General features: G+C 40.8%; 1 protein-coding gene across 3 annotated transcripts in view; it reads right to left on the bottom strand.

The window, feature by feature from the left end:
• Positions 1-20,819, bottom strand: part of epha7 (eph receptor A7) — a 69,003-nt gene extending 48,184 nt beyond the window's left edge. For all 3 annotated transcript variants that reach the window (XM_061241273.1, XM_061241271.1, XM_061241272.1), the window contains exons 1-4: positions 20,709-20,819; positions 18,808-18,872; positions 15,702-16,371; positions 1,327-1,482 (exon numbers count right to left, since the gene is read on the bottom strand). In XM_061241273.1, the coding sequence (XP_061097257.1) occupies positions 1,327-1,482; positions 15,702-16,371; positions 18,808-18,872; positions 20,709-20,802 (985 nt within the window). In that variant the 5' untranslated portion in view covers positions 20,803-20,819. The remainder of the gene's footprint in view (positions 1-1,326; positions 1,483-15,701; positions 16,372-18,807; positions 18,873-20,708) is intronic.
• Positions 20,820-24,054: the final 3,235 nt, after the last annotated feature.

Raw genomic sequence — 24,054 nt, 5'->3', positions numbered from 1 at the left:
AATCTTAATTTTCCAGATTCTTTCTTAATGGGACTCCTGTCCCACCAAGGGAAATCATTTGTTTAAGTAAGTGAAATTCCCCGCTCCTCTATCAACCTCTGCGGAGCCTGCTCGTAGCTGAAACTGCAACTGAAACCATTTCCAGGGATCCAGAAAGGAGAGCCCCGCCTACCTAAATGGATCCCTTGCCCAAGTAAACAAGTCATCAACGCCTGTCAAATAATTGCCACACTCACCAGGACAAAATGGAGGCACGAGAACTGGCTGACTATAATTGCAATCTTTTAGACAGGAAATGGCAAATTGCTCCAGTGATCATTACCTACCCGCCAAGGCAATAAAAAAAAACACAGAAAAAAGCACAAGCAAGTCCTTGAACATAATATTACAGACATATTGCCGTTCAGGGATATTGGATAGCATGTGGCTGATGAGCTTTGGACTGGAAGAAGAACCGGAACCGGCACTCTCCTCTGGGCAGTGGAGTCTCCTAGTCTGAGTGACACATCTGTGTTACCATTGTAATTATGATTGTGATAGCAGAATACAAATCAAAATGGATTGTATGTACCTGTATGCAGTTTTGGATCATTTAATGAAAACCAAACTTTTGGTGAAACTGGGATTTCCTGAGAAAAGCTTTATTCCTGGCATTTAAAATAACACATTTTATTGTATTAGTATATATAAAAAAATACTACACTGTGATATGAAAATGATGAAAATGTAGTATTTTAAATGCCAGGAATAAAGCTCTTTTTCTCTGAGAAAATCCCACTTTTACCAAAAGTTTGGTTTTCCAAAACTGCATACAGGTACATGCAATCCATTTAGATTTGTATCCTGCTATAACAATCATTCAGTTTTTAGTCGATCACGATCCAAAGTGCAATAGGCCCAAGAATGCAGATTCACATCAGAAATGGTTCACTGTTCATAACATGTATCATTTCGTTATAGACCTCGATTACTGGCAGACAAAACATTTTTTTTAAACTGTATACACCAAGTCTGACTGTACAGATTTGTATTTTACTTTTCGAGACGTGCGTTAAACGTGGGGGGTCCCCCGCTTTAAACGCCAGACTGTACAACGCTGTCAGCACAGCTTCCATTATGTAACGGAATAACAATTTAGGCAAACTACCCGGCGTGAGCGCGTTTACTGCTCGCAGCACTGCAGCCTGCAGTGGGTGTGTGATTTATGCGTCAACAGTTTACCGATTTATTAAGACGTGGCGGTGGGCGGGGGCGGCCATTTTGAGAGGCCTTGACGAGCGGAGGCCCGGCTGGCGGTGCGGCAGTCGGCCAGGTAGCGGCACTTACGTGTGCAGGCCACGGAGGGCGGGTCCGAGACGGCCCTGTAGTAGCCGTCCTCGCAGTCGCAGCGCCAGGAGCCTTCCCGGTCGTTGTAGCTGTGCGCCGGGCAGCGGGAGCACTGCAGGTCCTGGGAGGAGGACTTGTAGAATCCGCGGCCACAGGCTGGAGGGAAACAGCAGCACATTTCAAATGAAAAAAAAAAGCCTTCGCTGGAATGGAATGCACCGCGATATAATGTCAATGTTTTGACGACGTGTTGAAAATAACATATACTAGTGTATATAGTAGAAATTCCGCTGTAGCTGATGTGGTGCATTGAGTTTCCGAACTTGTGTTGAACTTTTGTTTTAAATGTTAATGTTAAATAACAGATATTTAATGTTTTAAATATCTAAAATATTAAATATTACATATCAAACATGTAAACTCAAGTTGCTGTTAAAGCACTACAGCTGGTATGCCCTCCAAAATCAAAAAAGTAAAAAGGTAAAAGGAATGTCAAGGATCAAAGCCATTTCATGAATTATTCCCAAATCCCCCCAAGCTATTTGGAACACCCCAACACTATTTGGAATACCCCAACTGAGAATGCATACACTAATTTCCCAAAAAAATTCTGTCTTTATGCAAAGCTCCCTTAAAAGAATACAATAAATTATAACTATGAGTGACTATGACAAGTTTGCAAAGTACATTGCAGTTAAAACAAACACATTCATTTAACATTATCAGTAAACTGGCACAAATGCTTATACATCATAGCAGTTGAATTTGTACACTTACTCAAAGCACTGCACAATAATGAAAGTTTGAAAATACAATTCAAATAGTCAGGGAATATATTTTAGATTTTTTTGCTGTGCACATAGTTCATCTCATGTTAATGTAAGTTTCTGGATCCACATTAATTTAACCACATTAGTAATGTTTCTGTGCCTATATCACTCCATGCTTTCACTGTCAATGTGTGGAGTGCATACCCCACACTCTATCATCCTCTGTTAATTGTGCACAAGGACACAGTAAGATCTTGTGAGTCAGAAAACGCAGAAATACAAATTGACATATCATCATATCATCATCCCAGATCTTCATTGCTCATATGTTTTGAGGGAGACCCAGCATTCCGTTACACTTGATGCAGGAAAGGCAGAAAAAAACAATTTAAAAATAAAAATACTGAATCAAGGCTGTAACAGTAACACTTCCATGCCATGGCAAAAAGTGAAAGGAGGACAGGGTAGTTCGGTTTCAGGGACATGAAAGCCCTGTCATACTGAATTTATCTCAGTGCTTGGCAAAATGAAATAAGACCTTTTTTCAGCATAGGAAAAGAAAAAAAAAACATGACATGTTTTTATCTCACGTTTCTTTACCTATAAGTGTGTGTAATTGAAAACAGGATTTTTCGAAAAGGTGAAAGAAGCCGTTTCTGTTTTCTGTTCTGAAAAGCCTTCAGGAGTGTTCTGCAAAGGCTACCAAAAATAAAACAAGAACCCTGCTTAGCGAATACCAACATAAATTGCGTCAACAGTGCTCTTTTTAATTCTCTGTGTCCTCTTCGCTTTGCATGTGCAAGCGACATCTTAAAAACAGCATTCATGGCTGAATAAAAACCGGAATATTCTGCCCCGCAGTGCAATGACAATGCGCCGTTCTCTCTCCCTTACAGTCTGCGTTAGTAGCCACGTGATGTCGCAGACGCCAAAGTCGCGGATTGGTTACACATGCCAGTTAAGCGTTTCTAACGCTCAGGCTGTTTGAACATTGTGATAAATCACTGTGTCTGTTTGCCTTTCCTCGTTCGGAGAGCTGCAGGCTGGAGGGCGAGCATCTGGAGAAGAGGATCACGGTTTGGTTCACGGCCCACTCCCTTCCCGCACACACACACTAAGAGCCCGACTCCAGACGCTCAACAGGCGAAAAACTACTAGCCCCAGATTAGCGGTATCAGAGGCAGTGCAGGAAGAGTTTCCGGAAAGTAAACACCGGCAATCCTCTGCGTAACCGTTTTCTGCGCAAGTCGTGTTTATTGTTTCTCAAGTGTTTTTATTTTGTATTTTTTGAAATCGGTCATTGTTTATTGGTGCATCTGAAAGGCTTTGCTTTCCCAGAAATGTTTAGATAATCGACATGACGGAAAAAAGCTCCGGATTAGGCCTCAAATAAAACTCTTCTGTGTCATGAGTAACCGTTTACAGCTCCCCTCCCCCCCCTCCCACCCTCACCTCTATCCCAGCTCCCGGATACTCCAGCTTCACTGCGAATGACACGGACAAACATGGCCGTCGAGTGCTCGTATTCCTATCAGAACAACTCACATACCGCCACAGCACTCCCCGAAATATTACTTTGAAAACACAGTGACTTAAACAGTGTATCATGGATGCAGAATACAAAAACAATATTTAAAATCTAATTAATGTATATTAAAGAAAGCAGAAAGCATCTACCATATATCCTACACCTACAGATATTACCTACACAACATTGGGAGTGTCCCAATGAAAGGCAATACTTGTACAGAGTACTTAATTAGGAAGAGAGTGCAAACAGGCGGAGCTCAGGGTAATGACCCGGTTGAAAGTATCAATCTTTACATCATCCTTGCACGTGCCTTCATACCCCATTTCAATGTCGGAACCAAAGAATTTTCCCAAGTTAATTTTCCGAACGCATTCTCACAGTAAGCTTAAAACAACAACGAGCAGACCTCATTTCAACAGTTCATAGTTTTGCCTCATTTAAGATCAACAGTTGCTAAAGTGAGCAACTGAAAGGGTGAGATAAACACTCGACCCAATTACAACATGAAGAAATTAGTCACTGCTTAGAAAACAAGGTTGAGGTTGGGCAGCGCAAAAAAAAAAAAGATTAAAAACTGTCTGGCGTTTCTACCAGGCTTCTTAGCAAGCGAGAGAGAGAGTCTGTGTCTGTAATTTGCCTTCGAGTGGTCAAGGCTTTGCAGTCAGAGAAGAGAAAACAGACTGCAGTCAGCATTTTCATACACTGCACTGATGGAAAAGGAAGGGCCTTAGAAGTCAGTGAGGAATAAGCTCCAGCTTACAGCTGTGAGAACGTCTCTATCGCGCCCTAGACTGAGAGACTGTGGATAAAACAAAGACATGTTATCTTGCCCAGACACACACAAAAATAAAATGCTCTATTTGGTTTAAGATACTAGTTTTTCTGTGCAGCTTTTTAACATTCTTGTATTGTATCCAAGTGCTCAAAATATTTGCAGAGTAAAGGACAAACCTTAGAGAGGCCGCAAAGAAGAAAAAGAAAGAAGACGGATAATGTTCTGAAGCCAGGGTGACATTTTTGTGACAGTGTGAGATATTGTTTCCTGTAGCCATTCCCGTTGATAATTATTATTAAAGTCCGGGTGTTACACAACGGGCAGCGCGGTTGTTTTCTTTCGGTCAATGCAGTTAACGCGTTGACCGACAGATCAGATTTCACAGCGTGCCTCGCGGCTAGTATTACCTTTTAGCGCAAAGCGAAAGATCACTTAAAAAAAAGAGTCTGCCAAAATTTGAAAAGTATCCCCTCCCATTAACCCTGCCATTAAATCAAGGTAGCTATCTTTTCCACCATCAAGGGCAGAGGCAATTTCAGGTCTACAGGGACGGGGAGCGGTATCGCGTTTCCTGGAATCTGTCTCGTTTCGGTTTAGCGATGGCTTGGAGGAACACTCCATTTGGGATAATCCTGAAGGTGTTGGGGGCGGGGGGGTGGGGGTTGGGGGTGTAGTCAGGTGCTACCTTAGAGTATATAATATACACTCAGCGAGCACTTTATTTGGACTTAGTTTTTAGACTTCTACTGCTGTAGCCAGATCATATTTGATGGTTGATGTGAACATTAACTGAAGCTCCTGACCCATATCTACATGGCTGTATGCATTGCACTGCTGCGACACAATTGTTTGGGTGGATTATTACATCTGCTTATTCATGCAATTAAGTAAAAATGTTCCTAATAAAATGCTTGGTGAGTGTTTAGAGGTAGTACCGCCAATAGAAAACAATGGTGAAATATTCCGCCACCCAGGGCAGCAGGTTCGCTCACTGCTCATGCTCAGGTGGGTCACATGTCTAGTCACATGCACAATGAAGAAACATAGTTTCACTTCCTGTCAAACACGAATGGAGTCCATTTGGAAAATTAGTTTTTTGAGCCAAGATATAGGTATCACTAGTGGGTGACTTCATATCTAGTTGTGAAACTAATAGCTGGCCCCTTGGGTGCTACTGACTTATACCCAAAGAGAGAGACTTCCGGGTGGCGCCTGCAAGGCCCGAGTTGAGTTGACGTGTCTCGTCAGGCCTGGGCCTGCCCTCCGGCCGATGTCCTGTCCGACCCGATTACGTGTCGAATCCGCCCGCGTGTCGGAGCTCGGCGAGGAAAGAATGCGGCGGCGGGCCTCCCGGAGAGACGGGTAGCGGCTCGGAGATAGCACCCCATTAGAGTGATAAAGGAGGTACGGAGAACGGGCGGCCCACGGAACGACCACACCGGCACGGCCGCTGATGAATGCCAGGCGGAGCGGGTCACACGCGATAAAGGAAACGCTTTATTTCCTCCCCCCCCCCCCTCCGAAAACGGCCGCTGTCTTCCTTAAACATTCCCCCGACCGCACCGAGGGGGGAATCGCCTTCGCAAATATCAGCTTTAATCACAGTTCAGCTGAGACGAGCCAGCTCACCGAGGATTTTGTTGGTGAAATATGCGCTTTTTCTTTTTCCTCTGCGTTGTTTGTTTGTTTTAAGGTCAGCGTGTGACGTGTGTTGCCTGGTCACGGTTTGCCTGCAAGTTTAAAAAATGGTACATCTTTTATTCTACTCGTCCACATACAAGGAACATGTTTTATTCATGCTTTGGATCTTTGTATGCCTCTTGTTTCTGTGCAATGCACTGAAAGTCTCACCAAATGGACTGCACATCTAGCTTCTAACTTCTAGCCTGATCTTACTCACTATTACAGAGCTGTAAACAGAGGGTAAAAGTTATACTATTTTAGTGGGTTAATATAATGTATGAAACCAATTATAGTAACAGCCCCTTTGACATAATTTGTGTTCTGTTTGTGTTAAGCACGTTTACGAAGAGCAACATCCTAATATGGTTTACAAGAGTCCTGCACTGTAAAACATTGTAGCCTTTTTATAAGATGTGTTTATAAGATGTGACTACACAAACGCACACACACATACACATACATGCACACACACGCACACGCAGACACACAGACACACACGCACACACACGCGGATAACACATAACACATTTTGGCTTTCAATTCCAAGCTTCCAACTCTGGAGACAAAGGCCTGTATTCAATCAAACATTTGTCCTTGACTCTGGTTTACAAGGGAAACACAAACGTTTCTTCACAGACTGTTTGGCGAATCGGCTATTGTGATCGTTGGTGTAATCACACTATGTTTGTGAAGAAAAAAAAACATTTCAATCATTAGACAAAGTTAATGACAAATGCTGTTTGAATACAGGCCAAAAGCCCTATTCACAACTCAGGAAACAGCAACATAAATCAGAAAACAGAGGAACTCATTGAAGCCCTGTTGGAAAACACAACAGAACCATCGATAGACTGTCAGCATATTCCCCTCAAAACAAGCTCATTTAAAAATGTCCACACCTATGTCTGGGTGGAGGAAGTTCTGGAGTGTAAAACAAGATGGCAAAATAGTAGATTATATTTTTAGAGTCTGCGGGATTAAATGGCAAAAAGAAACAATCACATTCTCCCAATTCACACAACACCATGCATTGCTTGAAACAAGATGGCTGGCTTCTGCTAGTTCAAAACACATAGACAACTGCACCATTCATATGTGGTACCTGGGCTTAGAGAGATCAGTACCTTTCTGTGAGAAATGGGGAAAAGATTAGCATTTTCTTACATTACAGTCTACTTAAAGCACACCTCAGGCTGCTCTCTAAAAAAACCAAACACCAAGTACTTTTCAAGGTCGCATGATGCTAATGTTTGCAGCACCTTAATTCTGACTCAAAATTACAGTTATGTTTTATATTTCTATCCTAATGAAAGTGATTTGGCAGGTTAAATAATTCAGTCGGCAGTCTGTCTTTGTGAATGGAAAAAGCTAACGGTTTCATTTAATTCTCAGTTAAATTTAAGGAAAGATTTTGACCCAAACCAATGTCTTTTTTACATGCAAGTAACATCATACTGGTATCACAGGAGGGGGATGAAATATCAGCCAGAGAGCTTTGAATGGCCAAGAAGTTTTAACAAAAAGTAACTTCATCTTTATGTGAATTTTGTTGACTCTACAGCTAGGAACAGATGTTCCTTCTCAACAGAAAATACAACTGAATAATACAACATTATGTTGTCCTTGACAGCATGTACCATCACAGCATGTAAACCTGTACTACTGCAGTAACATTTACACAGCAGTTGTGTACACCTGAACAACTGTTCCACTCTACTCTATATTCCATCTACGCTTCCATGCTGATTTATTGCAAGCATAGGACAACTCTAAACAGAGGACACTTTTACATTAAATCAATTATATTACATAATTTATTGGACTTTGTTCTGCCTGGAGAGGAACTGAACTGTGTGTCCACAAAATGTCCTCTTCCAGAAACTTTTTCACAGCTTCCATTCATCATGCAGCGTTAGACTTTCCTAATGAATTCATCCTGATGTGGAAAATGTCCCTGCCTAATCGACTTTCTTTTAGTTCATTTAACTCAGAGGGGGAGGGGGGCGGGGGGCTGCTGGGGGGGTTGGGGGGTGGGTTGGTGCAGCTAAGCGGTCGCTCGCAGTGGAGTGTGTGGAAGGTTCGGAAAGAACTTACGATGAAAGGGGTTTAAGAGAGAAAAGAGAGCCGGTTATTAATGGAGATGAAAGCGGAAGGCACAGGACCCCCGATCCCCCCCCCCCCCCACCACCGCGACTAATCGGCGATTAGAAAATGAAGTTGGAAAGCACAAGGAAAAAAAACCCAAAAACTTTATCACCGGCTCGGCCCCCCGCGACCTCAGCGGCCATGCCTTCGCGGCAATAGCGGCCCAACGTGGGGACAATGTCAAACCAGCCGTTTGACCTGTTGCCATCCACCCCTCCCCCCTCCACCCACCCCCCACCCCTGGCCCCGGGCGATGCACAAAGAGCCGTCAACGCGCGCCCCCCCACCCCCCTCCTCCGCTCCTGCTCGTGGAAAGAGGGGCGTCATCGCCATGCATCATTCAGTGCGGGGGGGTCAGACGGGTCGGCGTGCGAGCCCGGCGGAAAATGATCCGTCCGCGCGGTGCGCAAACCCCGGACCCCGGGCCGCGGCCCCGTTTAAATAAACGCTAACTATGCGGTTATGGATTATAATCATGATAATTAGGCCGGCTTGCTTGTCACATTTACATTAAGCTCTGCTGAACTGCAGAGCTCTGCGCCGTTTCGATTCTTTTCACCAGTCAGCTTTTGGGAAAGACGTGTCAATCTGGCGGCTGAGGAGAATTTTGAAAAACGGCTTTATTTTAATAGCTGTATGTTTTCTCCACCAAGAGCTATGAATTAATCCCTTTGAGGTTCATACTTCTTAGCTAGCAAACCTGGAACATTCAAAACTGTATTTACACTCAGTGAGCACTTTATTAGGTATTTATTACACTTATTTTTGAGACTTATTGGTTTTCTGCTGCTGTAGCCGGTTTGACGCGTTGTGTGTTCAGAGACGCTCTTCTGCATACCACTGTTGTAATGCGTGGTTATTTGCGTTACTGTCACCTTCCAATCCATCTTTAAAATATATAATCGTTACATGAAAGATAATGCTCAATTGTATATTGTTAGAATATTAAAAGGTCACATAGTGAGAATGTTTTCTTTTAATTATATGAACTATGTTTCCATTCCACTTGAAAGAAAAATTGAACATATATATTCACTATGTTTTAGTAGAATGTGTAGTTCCAGAGAAAAGTCATAGGGCACAGGGTGTTGTTAAACTGTTGAGTGGAGAGCTACAGTATAATGAACAACGTATTCATTTTTAATGTTGGATTCAGTGTCACCTTTAAAGCCATTACTGCAGACCAAACTTCTTTCTAGGATAGAGTGAAAGTTAGGTAACCTTCATTTTCACAGAAAAGTATTTCCATTATATGTTAAGACTTCCTATTACACTCACTGAGCATTTTATTAGGTACATGTATTAGATACATTTTGTTAGACCTGTTCACCAGCTTGTTAATGCAAATATTTAATTAGCTGATCACGGAGCAGCAACTAAATGCATAAATGCATACTAACATGGTCAACAGGTTCAGCTGTTTTTCAGACCAAATGTCAGAATGGGGAAGAAATGTGATCATGGAATTATTGTTTGTTGCCAAACACTGGTTTGAATATCTCAGAAACTGCTGATCTCCTGGGATATTCACACACAACAGTCTCAGAGTTTACAGAGAATTGTGCGAAAAACAAAAAACTTCCAGTGAGCAGCAGTTCTGAGGGCAAAAATGTGTTGTTAATGGGAGAGGTCAGTGGAGAAGGGCCAGACTGGTCAAAGCTGACAGGAAGGTGACAGTAACGCAAATAACACATTACAACAGTGGTATGCAGAAGAGCATCTCTGAACACACAACACGTCAAACCTGTAAGTGGATAGGCTACAGCAGCAAAAGACCAATAACTCTAAAAATAAATCTACTAAATACCTAATAAAGTGCTCACTGAGTGTATATACATGATGGAACAAATGCACAATGTAAGCAGAGGGTAGATTTATTATATTGTTTTGATGCTACACGTTGCATTTTCTTCAGCAAACATTGACATTTAATAATATGGGCCACAGTGAATTGCAAATGGTTTTATGGTTCTAATTTTTTTTCACTGAAATCCAAAACCCATTTTCTTTCAATATAGGTCCAGTACATCTCTGGGAAAGAGATCTTCCTTATTAACAGTTATGTCAACCTCAGACAAATTTAGCCCCACAGAAGTCTTGCCAGAAAAAGTTTATTTTTCTTTGGTACTGGAAAAGCCGGAGGAATGAACATTCATATAAAAGCAGCAAATAATGAAAAATAATCCACTTTATGAATTATCATTGTGGAAACGCATCAACTGTTCAGTTGACTATTTAGGGGAAAATCTAACCCGGATACTTGCATCGTTGCAAAAAGCATAAACCCTAAAAGGAGATGGACCTTTTGTGATGTTTTTTTTGTTGCTTTTTTGCACCAGATAGCATTATCTCCAAGGTGATGCCCAGGTCTCTCATTGGCTATGCATGAGGTCAGTGAATATTAACTTCATTTACACTTGGCTGCGAACGGGCCAGTGGCCACAATGGAGACCTGCCTCTTCTGCTTAGTAACGTGAGCGGCGGCCTGACAGGACGCTGCCACTGACGGAAGATGGATGAGCACGGCGGTTGACCCCGGGCGCCTAAGGAGTCACCTCCGCGGCCCCCTCCTCCCGCCGAACAAAAGCCCCGCTCCCAGCAGGCTCTCGGGGCCTCATCCCCGCTTGCGCTAACAGGTCTAGACGTTTTCATCGATCCCCGGTTCTATACCTCTTACAATCTTAAGCTTACTCTCTTTAGCTATCTAAACCTTGGCGCAGATGCCTTTTTTGTAATTGCTCGCCGCCGTCTGTTGGGAAGGATGCGATCGGACAGGCGAACACGGTGTCAGCGAAGACAATGTCTCGCCGTTTAGTGTGGTTTCCCCCTGGCATTTGGGTGAAAGTGATATGTGACTGGCTGGGATCTTAACACCTTCGGAGCCAGGCCAAAGGCCCCTTTTGTCACCGCTGGTGCTCCGCAGAGAGCCTCTGAAAGGGTGGTTGTGCGCTTCAATCTTCTCTTAAGGAGAAAATCGATAACTTATTACATAACCTTGCACTTCTTTCCCCTAACACCCAGAAGACAAAGAGAGGACTTTTTAAACGGGCTTAGAAGAAGTCTGTAGCGTGAAAGCCCTCCAATTTTTCCCAGTGACTTGTTCTCCTTGTGTAAAACAAGCACATATCCCCATTTTTCAGTCCACGGGCGTGTGTGTGTGCGCGCGTGTGTACGTGTGTATGTGTGTGTGTGTGAGTGTTCGCGCATGTGTATTGGAGTACCCATGTATGTTTGTTTAAAACCACTGTGATTACAGGGCCAAGACAAATATATTAATCTCATCCTGTGAAGAAAATCACTTGCATATGTATTTAAAATGCCTATGCAATGTTTTAGAACATCCTAAAATTAATGAAAATTGTAGCTAACCCCCAGAATATAACATAGTATTTAACCATTCAAAAGTATGTATTCATATATATTTTTGCTTTGTAACCTATTTATTTAAGCCCGCCAAAATAAAGACAGATTTTTATAGAAGACCTTAGATATAGGAGAAATCAATAACACAGCTCATACTGGCTGTCAGGGTGTCAGCATTACTACACTGAAGACACAATGCTACATCTGTGTCATTTACCATGCTACCTGCCACCAGCAAAAGAGGGAAAACTCCCCGTCACAGTGACAGAACAGCAACGGTGAAGACTGACGAGAGCCCAATCCATCAACCAATTATTTTAATTTCAAATGATTTAAGACTGGGGGTATCCCCAGGGACTGACCGCGCTCCCTCTTATTTACATTATTAAGCTCAGTAAAGCTCGTAATGGATGACCATTTGGAACGCAAATATACAGCTTATCAATCAGGGAGGTGTCGAGGATCTGTGAGTAGTCCTGACTCCCGGTACATTTGAAATGCTAAATGGAGCCCTCTCCGGGCCCAGCCTGGGCCCCGCATCCCTGCTGCCCTGACACACCTTGCCTTTTGTGGCCGACCTGAATAGATAGGCCCTTCCCCTAAGTTCCTGCTCATCAATCACTTTCTGACTAACTTCTGTCCAAACTGCTGACTCTCCGGAGATTGATGGCGTCGAGTGTTTTCCAGACGTCGCGATATCCTTGCGTTAATTCGGTTGTTAAAATCCACTGATAGCAGAGATAAAACAACCCGTGGGTTTATCTGTGCGAGGGGAGATACCACCGTTTTTCTGTAATGCGCAGTTCAGTAGGTCAACCGTCGCTAACTTATAGTTAGCAGATAGCAGTAAAATGTAATTGGCCCATACATTCAATTAAAGTGCATTCCTTGTGCAAAACGGGGAAACAAAAGGCGTCTCTCTACAAGATTCCTCCATTTCAGCGAAAAGTCCACTGCTAAGGAAGGCTTCAAATGAATACCATCCATGGTTATGCAACATAAACATGCCCTGTATAGGTCACTTCAAATGCCTTTTTCGCCCAACACCTACAAGCCAGTTCTTTCTGGCTGAGGAAAAATGAGGTATGAGTGGACACCAAAAGAAAAAGAAAAAAACAGGTGTAATCATAAGAACGAGAAGAAAGAGTGGACTGACATGTAGCGCTGATGACTCCCCACAAAGAGTCAGAGATAGGGAGGGACCTGAAAGACAGGGTGACGAATGAATCCATCACAACACACTTTGGAGGACTCTCATGCGAGCACGTGGAGTGTGGGATTCTTTGGACGGCCTGACTGACAGCTCATCTCTGTCGGTTCTCCCACACCCCGCTCCTTCATATTTCATGTGGGCTGCTGCTCGCTCACAATCATCTGTTGTGTGTTTCGGGGCCAGTCGGGAAAAATACTGGAGTTGTAAAAGGCAGGGAGGACATAAGAGAAGAAGGGAGCGAGAGCCAGAGAGGAGTGGTGGGGGAGGTAGAGAAAGAGAGAGTGGAATCGTATCCCAGAGGAAGGCTCACGGGGGGGACTATACGGACTGTAGTATGATCTGTACGCTTTGCGAAAAAGGAGGATGCGGTAATTTAATGCCCTCCGTTTATAAAAGGCCTTTGTCTTAAAATGTTCTGCTGCACCGTTCCACTGACATAGGAAATTTGGTATTTTCCAGTCGATACGCTTAAACACTGATGGGTTAAACACTCAGTGAGTAATTTGATGCCACAAAATGTCTAAAAAAACATTAGGCTTAAATTCTGACAGCAAAGTGTCTTTTTAATGCAGGTGACCATAAACCCATATATTTTCTATGCCACCATGGGAAAGAGTTTGTGCTAGGGATGTGGAATATCATGATTTTATATCATATGTGGTACAATTTCAGCCAGAGTATATTGATTTTTATAAAAAGATACAACAGTTATGATAGCTAACAGTATTGCTTGCTTTGAAAAGCATCAGTTAGCTGCAATGATATTTCAACCAGTGCACATTCTATATTGATTCTATATCACTATATTGAATGAGAACTGCTGTAAACCTGCATAGCATATTCCATCACAAATATTAAGGCAAGGCATATCATAGTCAGATTTGTGACAACATGATGACCATCTTGAAAAATTCCAAAATGGCCACAATTTAATGGTATACAGTATATGTAAAGGCACTTCTAGAAATACATAAAAGTAAATTTAAGACCTTCTCAGTTTATTTGAATCAGATCAAAGTAAAAACTTGACTTATGAGTCCTACTTTATTTATTAAGCATATTGACACAAAATATTGTGATATGTATTGTGTATCATCACATCAAAAAAAGCAAAATTACTTTTTTTGGCATATTGCCAACCTCTACTTTTAGAATTACAATAGATGAATGAATACCGAGACATGTTGTTTTGTGTGTGTGTTTCTTCGCTTTCTTTATGAAGACACTCAGGTTATTCTAACGTAGTTACATTTGCTTAATGGATACCTTATGGCAGAACGGACAGTTTCAATTATCATTTTTGTTCATAGGATAGGATTGCTTAATTGCCTAGAAGGGTTGCAGTTCAGTTATATGTGCACTTTCTCATGTTCACTCATTTAACCTCAGTTGAGCAGGTTTCTAATTGCATACTAGGCAGAGCCGTTGCGTTGTTTGCACTCGGTAGATCATATAATCCACGGCTGCTCCTGAGGCACCTAAGGCAGAAAGTGCATGTCTTGCCATTTATGTATTTTTTCTATAATAACCAAACCCTCTCTTTCTGACCATTACGCTCCCTTGGTTTCTGAATCAGTTCTTTGTTGCTAAATGACCTCTCAAAACATTAGCGGCAGCATGGTGGCGGAGGCCTATTAGGTTTTTTATAAAGTATAATACATTTATGAAGTACCCTTCACGTGGTAACTTGTGATAAATGTGCAGCACAAAAGCTGCATGGACCACTAATTTGTTCTGAGAGACACACTGTTCAATTATTGCTGGTTTGCGTACTTCATAAGCTGCTTCGCTGAAGGGAACCCATTTCACACACAAAAGGTTGTCTGACAAGACAGACCACTTAAAACTCCAGAGGCTAAATGCTTTCCTTTTTATCCATGGGGATTTTTATCTGGGAAGTCAGGTGGCCACTGAAAACAATACTTTGCTCCAATGCAGCGACATGAAGTATTTTAATCCTAATTGCAAGGCCACGGTCCTGAAATTTGGATAACGAAAAAATAATCACAATAAATAAATACTGAAAATATACTTTTTGAGAAAGAGTTCCCTTTAAGAGCCTTTATACTGTACTGTGTGTAACTCACAGCCTACATGCCACAGGGAGGTGGTTATTTGCTTTGCTTCTCTGTCAGGGTCTTTCTGGAGAGAGAGGCTGAGGGATATTGAAAGATTGCTTGGACTTCCTCCAGACCTGTGTATTGTTTGGCTTACCGCCAGTGAGCGAAACACTTTTACAGAAGAACACAGAGCTAAAACCGAAGAGCGAGTTATCATTTAATCCCAGTGTCAACATAGTTACAGCAAAAATTAAGAGCCCGTTAATCAAACGATTAACGTGGATTCCAATTAGAACATGAAGAATCCTACACCTCCATATTTTATCCTTCATTATGCTGTCAAACGGGCAAAACAAATTATGTTTACTATCGCGATTTCCTAACATGACCTTACTCGTCAATTGCTTGTTTGACTGAATTATCCTACCAAGAATTTGCAAGTCAAATTTTCCGCAGAACTGAAGAAAAAAAAAAACTGGATGTGAAATGGGATTTAATATGCAGATGTTAAAATGAATAAGATAAGAAAAATGCCCCCATTAGATTCAATTCTCGAATTAAAATATCTGCTGACTGTTACCACTGTTAGTATAGACTGCTTCTATATTTAAGCTAATTCCATATACGTATATATTTTTCAGAGAGTATATATTTTCCTTCTTGGCCAAGTTCCAATGTACTGCAGAACTGAACAAAAATCCATCAAGCTCGAGTAACATCCTTTGGGCAGAAACACTGCACTGCATGTAGATTCCATCTAAATTTGCTCCGCACAGTATTTGAAGTGCTTCGCACCGTGAGGGGAAACACGTCTGAAATAAACGTCTGTACTCACGTTCGCACGAGTCGCCCTTCTGGTGAAATCCCGCTTTGCAGATACATTTCCCGATGGGCACCAGCCATTCTCCCTCGGCGCTGCAATGCATCTTGGGAGAATTGTCGGCCTCCTCCTCCGCGTCGCTCACGCAGGTCCCCTCCACTTCGACCAGGGAGGAGAACTCTGACCCCGTCACGGTGTCGGGGAAGGTGGCCAGGTTCTCAATGATAGACCAGCACTTCTTGTAATACACTTTGACGGACACCAGAGCGATGCAGGCCCCCACGTCCTGAAAGGCCAGATAAAAGCCCCGTCTGGAGAGAGGCCCGATTATGCGCACTTCGGTGTTGAGCTTCATCTTCCTTTCCCCCAGGTCTCCCTGAGTGAAGCTCTCATCGGCGGCGATAGTGTCAATTTTCACGTACTGGCTCTCTCGTATATTCCTACCGACCTCGGACTCGGTTTCCTGGTAATACAGGTTGAACGTCTCCTTGCACGTCCCCACCACACCAGGTAGACTGTTACAATCCCTCAAGGTGAACTTCAGTTCCACAAAAATCCTCTGGGCATCGCCCTTCTCTATCCAGTTAGTCCGAAGCCAGTTGTTCTGGTTGGGCTCCATGACCTGGCAGACCTGGTAGGTGCGGATGGGGGTATAGTTTTCATCCAGTCCGCTGATCTCTTCCCACTGAAAGACAAGGGCAGGAGTTTGACATTCGACGCCATCCAAACACTTACAGTACCCCAGGGGTTCTACCCCCAGCATTTTGTGAAGACATAATATAGTTCAAAGATGCACAACTCCATTCCCGGCAGGCAAGTCTGCATGTTGGTTTTTTGTTCCAGCCACTTAATCTGTCTTCATTTCTGAACAGCTGTACTGTACACTGAAATGCTGGCTCACTCCATTACAGCAAAACATTTTCATCAAGGATATGTGATATGATATGTGCAGTCCGCCGTTCTAGGTCAATTTACCAAAAAATGTCAGAGCAAATAAGTATTAGGCAAATTAAATAATTAAGGAAAGAAGTCAGCATGAAATTCTGAAACCGATCTGCCCTCGATCTGCATGCTTGCTGTAGTCTGAAAGAAATAGTGAATGGACAATTAACAATGTAGAGAAAGGATAGAGCCTACGTCATGCTTTCCTTTTTTTTTACATGTTTGTAATATGGGCTGAACTGTGAACTCCAATTATTCTATTAATGATAATGGTGTCCATTCCATAACTTTATGTCGAACTTTATGTAAGATCCTAGTTTTACCATCAATGTTTCGTTAAAAACTACTATCAGGCAAACTCAGCAATATAACTGAAGAACACGGTTCTCCAATGTACAGTTGCTAAGCCTATTCCTGTTTAGTAAAGTGGTATTTAAAAAAAAGAAAAGAAAATGACATCCACCTATTCCTTTGCAAAATATAGTGTTTGTTATACACACAATAATATCTCTGATTCATTCAGAATTTACTTAAGTAAACAGACATAAAAACTTATATTGAACTTTCTCTGAGTCATCAAATTGTAGAATCAGACTAACACTGAAAAGGAAGCAATTTATTCTGCTTACAGTTGACAGTAATTCAACTTGTACTATGCACTATTTTCAAAACCATCAAGAAATCATTACCTAGATAAATTACCATAAAAATACATAAGCATGTTACCCATAACGCCGGTTCCCTTTTCAAAATTCCAATAAACTACATCACAGAGGAATGCTAACACAGGCTAATAGGGAAAACATAAAATATACTGCTTGGCATCCATCTTGCAATAACGGTTGCAGAATTATATAGGTTTGGAAAAAAATACAAATAACTGTTACTAGGACACAATCTAGGACAAGCTATACCTTTATCCCTAAGAGTTGCCAGCATAAAAGCATGAAAACATTTTTTGTTTTTAGTAGCTAGTAAGTGTCTGTTTCATTGCAACAAGAGGTTGGCCTTCATTTTGGATAAGGAAGTGAATCATGTTTTACTTTTCTTCCTAACAACATATTTTGTTTATTACAGCTTGGTATACCACATGGCGCTAAAACAGCTGTTGTATCACACCCGATCTTAAATGTTTTAATAATGGGACCCAAATTAAAAATGCAATACTTTTCAGAAATAACATACTAGCATAACCTAGTGAACTACAGACTCATTCCAGGATGCACCAAGTACATTTCCGTGACCCATTTTGGGACTCGACCCATAGTTTAAGAAATACTGATTTATCACAATGGTGATATACCCAAGGCCTTAAATCCATTCTTGAACTTTAAGGCCAAAGTATTTTGTAGGCAAAATGAAATCAGGCCATAAGTCAAATCCCAAACACAGAACTAGCAACAACCCTCCACAGAAATGCCACCCACCGCCTGGACTTCTGGAATGCCATCTCTATTGACTTGATTTACATAAACAAACATCGTGCACAAATGGCCTTTCTCGGACCTAGAGTCCAAGATTCTCAGCAAATTTCTAAGAATGTCTACAATTCTGACTCCTCTATGTAGTAAACTACATTTCATGAGTCAGGCGGAAACATAGTTCACAAATCACAAATTATTTCTTCAGCTTGAACCCCCCCATTTTCCTGAACAAAACACGAAGTGGGTCAGCATTTATTTCCAGAACAACTATAGAATATTGTTAATCGAGAAGAAACATGGCATATCATAATATGTATAAGTCGGTTGAGATGTCTCTTAAAGCTTAACGCTTATTACTAACTTTCCACTATTCAATATTCTCAACACGTATTTAGCAAAACAAATCGCAGCATACAGACACCATAACAAAGATGCGATATCAGTGCTCAATTAATTGATCAGCGTCGTTGTCAGGCTGCTCAACTTCACTTAATAATAATGTTCCAACTATGCGCACAATATTAAGAATACCTACATAAGTAGTAGCCAACCCCCCCTTTCAAACTGTATCTATAGCTTGGTTTAGTTCACGAAAAACAATGGAACATTGAATTGAGAAGCCTGGAGTTGAGCCGTGACACCAGTGGATTTATCCAGAGAGGAAACTGTCAGGAAAACAAAATAGGTATGTGGGTAGGCCTTCATTATACAGGTTACTCACGTATGATACAGTAATTTAGTAATTTAGTACTTACCCCACTAGGAGGAGAGGAAATCCACTCCAGCTCTGTCTGCTGAGCTTTAGAATCCAGCAGGATCACTAACGGCAAAAAATAAATAAATAAATAAATAAATAAATAAATAAAGAGAATATAATTAATAATATATTTTCTTCTGGAGCAGTGTGCCCTATCGTAAAATGTATCAAAAATATCCGTTCGCGGCAACGCTAAAAAGAACAGTTTGTCATCCGTCTCCTAAGGTGATTAATGTGCAGTTATAGGAAAAACAAATGGACATACACTGCAGTATATCAAACACTTCGTCTGCAATGTCTTGACACCTGCTCTTCTAGTAAAACATGCAGTTGCTCGAGTGAGACGTGCTGTACATTTGGGAAGACGCAACAATAATATGAGATCTCATTCAAGTGCATGCTTTTTGTCTCAATTCAGTTCACTCGCGAGAGACCTACTCATTTCGCTAGTGCAGCCAGTGATGAAATAATACCGTGCGGTGACATTTACTCGTGGAAACTAGCATCATCTCCACCAATTTGTTGCAACTTACTCTGCAGTACCGATTTAGAGTGAACGTAAAAGAAAAATGTGAGAAGGGAAAAACACCTGCTTTTCAACGCCGACATCAGCACGCGTATCAATAGTAATTCATTAAGCTATACAGTCTTAACGCCTAAACCCTAAATTATAACGATGACATAAGCAAGATGATAATAAAAAACTTTTATATATATCTATATATCCAAACAAAAAGTGAAAAAATATGCTCCTCTCGGGAAAAGTGGGGACTCTGTTTGATGCTGTGCTAGATTGAGTGATTCTTTTTCAGTGAAGACTGTCGAATGCTTGGAGCGTGCTTTACTTTTTCAACCTCAGTTTGCATTAGCATCCTGAAATACCTGTATGACTGAAATTCCATGGGGTATGCTATCAACTAAACGCAGTGGCTGACATTATTGGCTTTACGTGTTTATGTATTAACATGGTGAGATCTCAGTAATGTTTGATGTAGGCTACATTCACTGTTAGCTTACTGTTATGTTTGAATGTCCACTGTAGCAGCATGACCTATAAAATTATTAAATGCAAGCTATACATGCGTAGTGAAGGTCAAAACAGCATTTGACAATATGACACTTTATCTATAGGTACAAATAAACGACGCTAGTTCTAAATCATACATTCCACGTAGCCTACATCATCATATTTATTTTAATTTTAAAAAGGGAATATCGTTCCACCATTAGCTGAGACTTGACAGTCGTTGAGATTCGCCGTCAATAGCAGTGTGACATACTTTTAATTGCGTTCTGTTTTTGTTGTTTTATCTCTTTCGAAAACGTTTTTTTTTAATCCACCTTAATACGACAAATCTAAGAAGCGTTTGAGTTTTATTTTCTTGATAGGAAGAACGGATTCGTATGTGGCAACATTTTGGCAATTTAATGTGATCATTGATGAGGCTACTCCTGTGCTTTGAGGAGGGCAGTCTTTCGGAACTCCTGTTAACACGTAGCTTGCTATTTAACTCCAGATTGTCAGATAAAAAAATTATATAATTTGAGCCGAGTTAACTTTATGAAATTAAGATTTGCTTTGAGTTCGCACATGCAATGGTTCAGCATTCACTGTCATTGATAAAGGAATGCTAAAATACAATCATTCACTTGCCGTACGGCCGCTGTTATTATGTGTACACAGTAGCCTACTGCGAGCTCTACATTATCATTCAGTTCTTACGTGCAATGTTTAAGCATTTTAAAATGTGCTGTCATTACATGTATATATCCATCTCATTTGAGCGCCGCAACGCATGTAAGGCTATAGTTACAGCTCTTGCTTTATATATCACTTTACCACACAGTCGAGTCAATTTTCAGCATGCAAGGATGAAGAAAGAAAACTTTAGCGCTTACCTTCTTTCGTATTTTGTGCTATTCCTGGGTTCGTGTAACAACATAAATGAAGGCAAAATGTAATCCACAGACAAGGAATCGATGTCGAAACCATGGTGCGTTTGGAAGTTATTGTCGCTAGTCAGTATGCGCTTTTCCACCACAACGCTTGCTTGCCATTGACGACGCTGAACGAGCTCTGAATAAACGGCTTATCCGTCCCTCACTCAAATAGCATCGGCAGCTATGGGGCGGAGACTGTACCATACACTACGTCTGTCATGTAGAATGGCAGAAGAAATAGCCACACAACGCAAGAGAAAACTGACCCAGCAGCATCCTTCTGATGAATGGATGCGCAGTGGAGGCGGGTCTTAATATTTCGGACAAGAAGAAAGAAAGCGTGGACGCGTGTCTAAAATTTGGACTGCACTGTATACTGTGGTACTTTCGGGAACAAAAGAGTATAAAACAATAAAAAATGATCGAATCGCAGTCGTCATGATTAAAACAAGTTTATTAATGGACAAAGTATATTTGATTTAGCCTATCGTCATTGATATTTATGGTGATGGACCACTTGAATCATGGCCGTTTCTCATTATATTTTCTTTTATTTAATATTTTAAATAAAATGAATTTTACCGTGTTCAGAAAAGGTGTAATATGCATTTTACACAAAGTAATAGATTATAATTAACGCATGCATGTGGATGCATTGTCTTCAAATATAGTTGACTGTGAGATGACTAAAAAAGAAGTTTAAAAAAGTTTAAAAAAAATGTTTGAATAACTAGCCTATAGATAGAGAATAGATCATCAATAATAAACGTCATATGTTGTTAAGGAGAACGCACCCAACCACCAAGCTGACAGTGACTAAAAATAAAGTCAAACTCACAGTTTTTAACAATATACCACTTAGTTAGTTCCACCTTACCTTTTATCAAGGTTAAGGACAAAATTGACAATTAGTACTTAATTATACTTTTTGCTTTATTATAAGTTTAATATTGATGTGGTTGTGGTTAAGTCCTGAAATGTAAATTATCCTAATGAACAGTTTATTCATCATCACAATTCTCAGAAAACATAGGTTTTTATTTTATTCGAAAATAGTGTTTAGTTTTGTGTATATAGTCAAATGGTTATGCTCCTCAGATCATAATTTCCCTTGGAAAAAAGAAAGAAACAGCAACCATCTGCATTAGTTTTGGAGTGGTGTTCCTCGTTTCTGTGAAACACTATGACATCTTTGGGATTATTAAAATGCTAAAACAAGCACAGTGGAAACACGGAACACTGAAGTGTGTGTTTGTTCAGAAGCACCATCAAAAAGTTGGCAGAGACAGCATGTCTGCGAAGCAAGTTCTGGCCCAGTTTTTGAAATACCCTTTTGACATTTTTTTTGTGCTCCTCTCAATTGGAGTTTTTTTTGTGCAAATCAGGAGTGGTGATATTGTTATTTTTGTCTGTAATTCTACCCTATAGCTACAGAACATTCCACACACAACCAAATCGACTGCAATTACGTAGTTGGACGTGCAAAGAGAGATTTAGACTGACTTGTCAATGACTCACAACGCTTAAGCATTCAGGAACTGTCTCATTAATCCTCTAAAAAGATCACAAATATTAATTTGAGGTCTAGAAGTGGACAACAGCTTGCATACTGTCAGCCTTTCTCTGTGACAGTGGGGGTGTTTTTGTCAGAAGCTCAGTGGTTTGAATGAAAAGAGCCATTAAGATGGGGGACTGCAGAATACTTCCCTCCCTCGGGCTTAAGTTTTGCCGACTTCAGTTCACAGAGAAGATAGCAAGTTTGTACACTTTAGAAGGTGACCTTAAGATATAAAGAATCCCATAGAGTTTGGGTTACGGGGACATGATCATCTTATTCATTAGCCTGACTGCTGCATGAGAGGTTCATAACACTGCTGGGGTTTAATGTAACGCAGAATAATCAAGATAAACACAAAACACAATTAAAAAGTGCGCAGCCAATTGTCAGTCGCTCAGACGACTTGGAAAACCATGGATAAATTGAAGTACTGAACAATTCCTTGTCCCCTAACTTACTGAATTTTTTGCAGGTCATTAATTAATCTCTATTGCCTTGTACAAATAAACAACGGTAATGGTGACCTTACAAATATTGATTAATAACCTGTAGGCATCACAAATGGACAGAAGTGGGCTCCCTTCAAGGTTTATTTACCTCTGTTTTTTTTTTTGCCGGTTTATTATGCAGATAATAGTTCATCCTCTTTACCCTTGATACATGCTCCAGTATGGCATTATTAATTTTGCTCAATTATTACAACATTAAACTGCCTTAAAGTTACTTTAATCATACAATATGCGGGATGAGTTAAAATTATTATTCAATAAGATAAATGGTGTTCATAAATGTTAATATATGCGAAAAGTAAGAACATGTGACAGAAGTTAAATATTACAATATTACAGTCGTTTCTCGCATTAATTCAAACCTTGCTGATAGTGTTCACTGTTTCTCCGTCAACAGTAGATTACCCTTTGCATTTTTTGTTATTAGTATTATTATCATTAATTCAGTCTTGAATATTCATAACCACCATGCTGCTCATTAACATTCACACTCAGTGTTTATCCTGAATGAGTTGTGACAGGGTCAGGCACCATGGCTCTTTTCATTATTGCCCAAGGCTTTCCACTGCTTTAGTAGGTGGAGTGGATCAGTCCTAGGAGAGACAAGGAACAGAAAAGCAATGTCATAATATGCATGTAAGCAAAATTTCTCTGTGATTTATTTTTTCAAGGACCAAAGTTATACTTAGTGAGCACTTTATTAGGTATTTGCTAGACTTATTTTTTAGACTTATTGAGCTTCTACTGCCATAGGCCAATCCGCCTCAAGGTTTGATGCGTTTTGTGTTCAGAGATTTTTATTTTTTCGCACCATTCACTGCAAACTAGAGACTGCTGTGCGTGAAAATCCCAGGAGATCAGCAATTTCTGAGATAACCACCCTGTCTTGCACCAACAATCATTCCACAATCAAAGTCACTTAGATCACATTTCTTCCCCATTCTGACATTTGGTCTTAAAAACAGCTGAACCTCTTGACCATGTCTGCATGCTTTTATGCATGTAGTTGTTGCCACGTGATTGGCTGATTAAATAATTGCATTAACAAGCTGGTCCTGTACATAAGGAACCAACCTCCAAGCCTTTTCAGCCCGGCCAATCTCTGACTACAATGTTATATGAACAGGGCCTTTTGATTCGCCTTTTGTAATCATCTATTCGTCATGACATGACATCGTGCATTGGAAAAGTCACATTACATATTTCGGAAGAGCTATCAGCTGCCTTAATGATAGCC

The sequence above is a fragment of the Conger conger genome, chromosome 5, assembly GCF_963514075.1.
Source record: "Conger conger chromosome 5, fConCon1.1, whole genome shotgun sequence".
Classification (NCBI taxonomy): Eukaryota; Metazoa; Chordata; class Actinopteri; order Anguilliformes; family Congridae; genus Conger; species Conger conger.
This window is presented reverse-complemented; position numbering and strand designations above follow the sequence as displayed.